Source organism: Lepidochelys kempii, chromosome 4, assembly GCF_965140285.1.
Source record: "Lepidochelys kempii isolate rLepKem1 chromosome 4, rLepKem1.hap1, whole genome shotgun sequence".
NCBI classification, from domain to species: Eukaryota; Metazoa; Chordata; order Testudines; family Cheloniidae; genus Lepidochelys; species Lepidochelys kempii.
In genome coordinates, this window is record NC_136383.1 from 113,430,053 (window position 1) to 113,437,524 (window position 7,472).

Genomic DNA, 7,472 nt, shown 5'->3' on the forward strand with positions numbered 1-7,472 from the left:
TTTAACAATAGAAGACCAAAATATATTGTGCAGTACACACCTAACAAGTAAAGCAAAACAGCTATGAAAAACTTTTGTTTGTATGCTACACAAAAATAAAAAAGATCAGAACAATGTCCTTTTGTCTTTATATATAATATGTAGCACGAGAGAGTGAGAGAGAAAGAAAGGTGCCTGCTATTTGCTTTTCTTAGTTGCATAATGATTTATGTATAAATTCATTAAATTGGAAATCAGTTGTTCTTTAACTGTACAACATTGAAACACCGTTCTTATCTCAGATCTGCACACAGCAGTGCCAAAAGCAGCAATATATTCATGCTTTTTTGATAGTCTAGGTGTGAATTCACTTTGCATAGAACTAGGAAATAGATGGTAAAGTACTGCAAATTAAAAAGAGGATATGAGAAATGAGCCAAATATTATATCAAGTTTTGTAGATTTCTAAAATAAGCGCATCAGATATTCTAAAGATCTGTACGTAATGCAAAACCAAGAATGCATAGTTTGCTATATTGGACCTATATCAACCGTAAGGCCTTTCCCCACCTCAGTATTATATTTATGGTTCGTAATTCTTCTGGCCAATTTATTGGAACTTATAGTTTCAGCCAAAGATGGTTTGTAATATAAATTTCAGCTACTTTTCTTATCTATTATATTAGAAAAATAAATGGCTCAGCAGTCAGTCTTGGATTGGTCAGGCAGAATGAGGTAAATGGCAGAAGTAACAGCCTACATGAGGCTCCTAACTATAAGTTAAACATTGACCATGGTCCACATACTACCTTCCAGTATGAACCCAAGGTAGAGAGGAGGCAAAGCCCTGAAGTAGATAGAGCAGCAGCTCCACTGTATTGTCCCATGATTTCAAGACACTACAAACTCTGTGGTGTTCTGACTTGGGGAGAGGAGTTGAGGGGGTAAAAGCTCTAGAGCACTTGCTGGGCCTGGCAAGGCTTCCACCTATATTGGGTCAACAGAAATTCCTGCTAATAATATAACTCCCATTGATGTTTGTTTTCTTAGATGAGCATCAGTGGGGCCCATGGAGAAAGTAAGGGAGGAGCCTGGGGAGCTGTGTTGAGGCTAGTGCCTCCCACTGGTATCTTGAAATCTGTGGGTCTAGGAGACAAAATGCTCTGGTCGCTACACAGGATTGGAATGGGGAAGGGACAAGTCTTAACCTTGTGTTCTCAAAAGAATTGGAAGAAAATTTCGTAAGAGGAAAATTGTAGATTTCCTAGTCCCTGTACTGGAAAGCTCTTATGGGGTAGTACGTGGCTTCATATTTTCTAGAAGCATGGAATTGGGCTCTTGCCAGGGAGGAAGGATGATCTGGATGCTAAAGCACTGGAATGGGATTCAGTAGCTAGAGGTTCTTTTCGTGCTCTACCACAGATTTCCTGTGTGACCTTGGGCAAGTCCCTGAATCTCCTGTATGTCATATCTCCATCTGTAAAATGAGTATGAAACGTCCGTATTTCACAAAAGCATTGTGAGAATATATTCATTAAAGTTTCTGAAGCACTCAGATTCAAGGAGCATCTGGTGAAAGTTAGGTTGCCTTTATAGCAACACAGATAATACAATTATTTGAATTTTTAAACAAAGATCAGAACTGGGTTCTATTTTTAAAAATGTGCATTGTTTTAAATACTGCAACGATAGCTTTGGAATTAGTCCATTGAGTGGAATACCTACTTAGGTACATTGCTAAAAAAGCAATAGAGTGGAACTGCTGCTTTACTATCCTTCTAACTCTCACAGAAATGGAGATTATTTTTTAAATGTAATAGATCCACTTTTTGTTGTAACTGCATATATCGAGCCCAACATTGAACTCAGACAACCACCAAAAGTGAAGAATCTGTGTGTCTGAGGAACACACACCAAAACAGAATCACGAGGTCTGAAAAGTTGTCTGATTGCTTAACACTCTAAGTGTACACTTTACAAAAATAACATTGCTGACTTCCATGATTTTATGCACGAGAATCTCAGCTTTCATTAAAAAAAAAAGTTTCTTACCCTTACGATTATGGAAAAAAACTTCAAAATGTGACTCAAGTGCATCCAGAAGGTAAATAAAAGCAACTCCAAATGTATTGTTGTTTTTTTTTAAATCATAGTTTCTAAGCCAATATCATGATTTTGCAGGGCTTGACACACAAGTTTTGAAGGCTTGGGTTAGACATATAAAACACTTGTGCCATGATGGAGGGAGCTCTTGGTCCCATTAAAGTCAACAGCAAAACCTTTGTTGACTTTACCTGGTACAAGACAGTCTTTTAGAATATGGTGCCTCCTAATCAAACCCATAGTCAGTCAAAGGCCAGATAAAACAAAAGTAGATAAGACTGGAACTTGGAGCATGTTTTCAAAGTCAAAGAATTCCAAAACAAAAAATTTACACATTACATCTTATTTTCAGCCCTCAAATTCCTAACTCTTTTAAAACACAAGGGGCTGTTGAAACTTAAGGAAATGGCTCCTTTACTGATTAAATGTTTTTCTTTCAATATTTTTTACTTCCAGTCATAGTATAGAAACTGCATGAGGTACAACTTTGTTTCTGGGCATTGGCAAGAATTAACATTTTTCTAAGTGATATAGAAGGTTTTTCTCTTTAACTAAATGCCCATTTAACGTGATCGTGCTAGTGTGCCGGGCCACTATAATACAGTGTTTGGCATTAAGCAAGGTCTGGAATTCTGAGCACCTGCGCCAAACAAACTTGTGGATCTGATTGTTGATAGAAACTGGAGCCTTGGCTAATACTTCCAATCTAATATAGAGATGTCCCAAAACGCATAATGTGTGTGTAATGGGTAGGAAGCTAGCAGGAAAAAGTGTTGCATGCTGTTTCTTCTCTTCTTATTTAGCTGAAATTCCTTTAGAAAATCCAAGTCATTTATGTTAGTCAGTCTCCTGCCACAAAGTGACTTAAACACGGGTCACTAACCTAGCTATGTTTACATGATGGGATTTAAACCAACATTGGGGGGGAACAATTAATTGCTTACTGATTGCAAGGACCCTTTTTCTTCAGTCTAGCGTAGAACTTGGTATGAAGAAATTAGGTCCTGCAAGGTCAGATAACACTGTTTAATGCTGAACCCCCTACTAGCGCCTTACACGGGATTAGGCAACCCTTCCCTTGATAACATCAGGCCAGAAGTCTAGTAAATCATGACTCTTGTCCACCCGATAAGATATGAAGTTGATCAATTAAAACTTAAGCAGAGTACTTCAGCAGTTAATAAATCTAAACACTCTACCGTCTAGTTCAATTACTATTGCTTGTTTTACATATATGCTTTATTTACAGAGGTTATCTTCAGCAAACAATGTTTATATATTCATGTCCATATTAATTGATGTTTCCTTTAGAAATATAAAATTGTTTCCCCCCATTTGTGCTTCACTTGTAACAAACATATATATTTTAATTATGTAAGAATTGAAATATTAAACCAGTAGACTCAGTCCATATAGTTGCTGTCGTAGGTTCCCCCTGCTATTTTGCATTACTGTTTGATTTGTGTCTTTGTATTTTTCTCCTGTAAGCATAAATATTTTTTATTCTGAAGACTTTTCAATTAAGTTTTTTATAAAGGTTAAGAGAGGTTTGGACAGATGATTGATTGTTTTTACTAAAAGCAAATATTTGGCAAAGAGCATTGAAGGAATTTTTTTTATTAAGCCTGAGTGAAATCTTCATTTGGAGTCATTAGAATTCAACCATAAAATGCAGATGCGCACATCCCCTCTACTTTTCCTTTTGCAAGTTGTATGTCCCAGTCACTTCACTGAAGGATTGCTTCAGCAAAACTTGCAAGTGATTAAGAACAGTTGGCAAGTAAAACATGTACTAACTGAAAGCATTTGGATATGAGGTTTTATGTTTATCATTTTGGAATTGCACTACAATTCTGAAGTGGGAATGATGCATGCATATCTTTAATATAATTGTGAATAGAAGTGGATCTATGTAGCATTTACATTGATTAGAGGCAAAGAATCTGTCCTCTTACCCCCTCCCCCCCCCTTTTTTTTTTCAAATCCCTTTTCATGTCTGAGCTGCAAAACATTTTTATTGGTTGCTTAAACTGATTATTTTGTGTTGGTTGTGGGAGAGGGCATGATTGATGATGAATCTGAGAAGCTACTCCAACTCCCGCTATAAAACTTTCTGCTAGGCATATCTGTCTCTTATTCAGCACGGGGCCTGGAAAGAAATGCATTTTTGTTTCGGTTAATTGTTTTTGCTTTTGTGCTGTCATTTGTGTCATTCATTCCTTCTTTTCAGCTATTGATCTGTCTCTCCATTTTCTTTTTTGTTTTTCATTCTCTTCCTTGCTATTTGCCCATTATATTGACATGTGGTTGACAGCATGTTGTCAGGGCAGAACTAGTGAAGTATCCCGAAGAAGATAACCAACACTACAGCACTGCCAACTGTCAGAGTAAAATCTGTTCAGTGCAATAGTTCAGGTATCATGGTAAAAATCAATGTTGTTTTTATTACTTTGCTTTTCCATGAAGTAGTAAGTATGACAATGAATACCACTCTGAAATGTTCTGTGCTGTATATCTATTAATAGTGAAGCAATGTTGTATATCTCTTCACAACATTTACACAGATTAAATTAAATTTCAAATACTGATTAATTCCTCGCAGCTCTGTAATAATATCATGTATTAATATTTTTGGGACAATTTTCAAAGCTGCGTACTCAATTTGACGCACAGCAATTCAAAATGGACACCAGATTCCTTATTTGAGCACTACACGTGGAATTGGGTCCTCTAGATTTGTTGTCCAGATTTGAAAACTGGGTACGCTGATTTCATGTTTATGTCCTAACTGGTTACATGTCACCAATAGTAATCCAAAAATGTATCTTATGGGCCAGTTAAAATGGGATGAAGTTCAAAAGTTAAAGTTTTAGGTAGTTCATTAGTGGTTTGGTAGAAGTTATTACTAATGGCAAACATGTTGATAGCAGACTGAAACTGATTTTGTACAGATATAATCTTGGATAAAATGCTCTTGTGGTTTGAATCTTTAATATACAAATACAGAATGAGATCCGCATAGAAATTCTTTGTAAAGTACAAGGGTTGCGCAACATACAGAATGCACCAAAGAACCCCCATCAAAAGTTTATTAAGTTCTTAATGAATAGATTCACTAATAGATGTGTGGAGTACATAATATGGGAGATACCTAGCTTTTATATTTGTTTTGCTCCTTAAATTTTCTGCCTATTACAACTTTGCTGAAATGTCATTTTGTTAACTCAGAATCTTGTTTTGGTTTTTAATTTCCTATGCGGGCAGAAAGAGTGAAAAATTTCCATTTCATTCTAACAATATATACCAAATTTCCAGTTAAACAATAGACTGTTATTAAAAATACCACATACAGTATTCTTATTAAACAGATACTGTTTTATTATCTACCATCAACACTTAATACAAAAAGCTTGTCTCATTAAAGAAAATACTGTTTAATGATTTTAAAGTGAGTTATGTTAATACGTACATCAGCCTTACAAAATTGTCATGAAAACTTAGTAACCAAGGCACTCTTTTTCCATCTAGTGCCAAGAATCAATATTTAGAATGAGAATGAACACCTAGACAAGTCTTACCGCATAATTTCCAGAAAAAGAATACTACAGTGTATGTCTGTTCGTACTGATTCTTTATTAGCACAAACATATTTCATAGTAACACATCTGTGTTCTAGGGTTCATTAAAATAATTGCCGTATTAAATGTTTTTAGTAGCACTTTGAACAATGTCTGCTTCTGATATCTTGATAATCGCTGTGTTTTCTTTTATGACAGAGGGTGGTGAAGGCAGATATTGTAAACTACAGTCAAGAGCCTGTGGCAAGAACTGTTAACCCTCCTAGAAGCTCAATGTGTGCAATTCAGTGAACATATTTTTCTTTGTATTGATACCGTTGGCAGCCTTTCTTCCCTTGAACAGGCCTAGAGGTTGCCAGGAACTTTGTTTGAACAGTGACCATCACTGTAGTGCAGTTAGAGGTTTCGAAAACTTGCTACGCCATTGTGTGTTGAAAAGCAGCAGGCATCTTGTTTTATTGGCCTAGATTCAAACAGTGGACCACACACTTTGAAAAATTAAGATATATATTTTTCTGAATTATATTCCCATAAAGCAGTGTAACTGTGTATACATATGCCCTACTATCTTTCTGACTGATGTTGAGGTAAAATTGGATTAGAATTCCTGTATTCAAAATAGTTTTAAAGGCATTACTGCTGTAAGGTATTTTGCAAAGGCATTTTGTCTTTTTTTTCCTGTGATCTAAACTGACACTCAGCAAAATGTAACTTGGAGAAGCTATTGTCATATTATCATTTGAACCAGTAATATATTTTCTGTAGGAATAATTTGGAAGATACTCCATTGTTATATAGTGCAAAAATGTATAAACTGTATCTAATGAGGAACAGTCCTTGAAATAAAGCTACAATAAGAACATACTTTTTTTTTTTAAAGGACCCAAATTGTCCCCATTGCTACTTGCAAGATGCCAGTAATGAACATTAGTGTACCATATCAATGTCCTTTTTTTTGTTTGATGCAGTGCATGTATGTGTTCATGAATTTGGATGAACCTCAGTCAGCAGTTTGGTCTGTTTATGATGAGCGATGTATTCAGCACGCATTAGAAACTGTTGATGAATCAATTAGGATCAGTCATTTTTAGTTCATTCATAACCCCCCAGGGATGTTATGCACCTTGGCAGGATGGGCTGGATTGGGTTTGGCCTGGCACTTGTTTCTTTCCCTATGACCCAATCTCAACAGCAATTCTTGCCAATACAGTTCAGAGTAAAAGCCACAAATAAAAAGTTAAGTCACTCAGTCTTATCCTCTCTGTGACCAACAAATTTCTTCTCTGCTCCACTGAATATTACTTATTTCTGGAGAGTCTCTTTCCGACATAGTGTACTCTGGGGTACATCTGAACGGGAAGCCCAAGAAGGAGGTGAGATTTAAGACAGACTGCTTGGTTTCAGCAGAGAGGAGTCTGTCTTAGCCTTCTAAAGGTGGGAAAAGCCAGTAGAAATCCTGTTTACTGTCACAGGGAGAACATGATTAGAGAGGAGGTGGGCAGGTAATTGGAGAGGAAATGAGGCAAGTAATGGGAGTGGACAATCCCAGTGCTTTGCAACCAGTGTGTGAAAGACGAGATTCCAAAAGAGAGTTACAAATGGTATGAATGTGGTGTCTGGTGTGTCTGTTGTTTTGGCTTTTTTGGGGGGGCTCACTGTATTATTTTGAAACTGATCAATATGCAGTGTGAATGGTAGTTTTAACTGGATGGTAGAAAACTAAAAAGGCTGTGATTTATTATTTCTGAGTGCTCACAAGTGTGCTAGGCACTTCACCGGAACAAGCTGAGGCCAGTCCCCGCCTTAAAGAGT

The 7,472-nt window shown here is 36.5% G+C and overlaps 1 protein-coding gene across 4 annotated transcripts in view; it reads left to right on the top strand.

The window, feature by feature from the left end:
* Positions 1 to 6,905, top strand: part of RAB28 (RAB28, member RAS oncogene family) — an 89,976-nt gene extending 83,071 nt beyond the window's left edge. For 2 of the 4 annotated variants that reach the window (XM_073342489.2, XM_073342488.2), the window contains one exon: positions 5,859 to 6,905. In XM_073342489.2, coding sequence (XP_073198590.1) covers positions 5,859 to 5,951 — 93 coding nt within the window. In that variant the 3' untranslated portion in view covers positions 5,952 to 6,905. Of the gene's footprint in view, positions 1 to 4,396; positions 4,506 to 5,858 lie in introns of all 4 variants that reach the window. The other 2 variants (XM_073342487.2, XM_078852582.1) reach the window with 2 other exon arrangements.
* Positions 6,906 to 7,472: the final 567 nt, after the last annotated feature.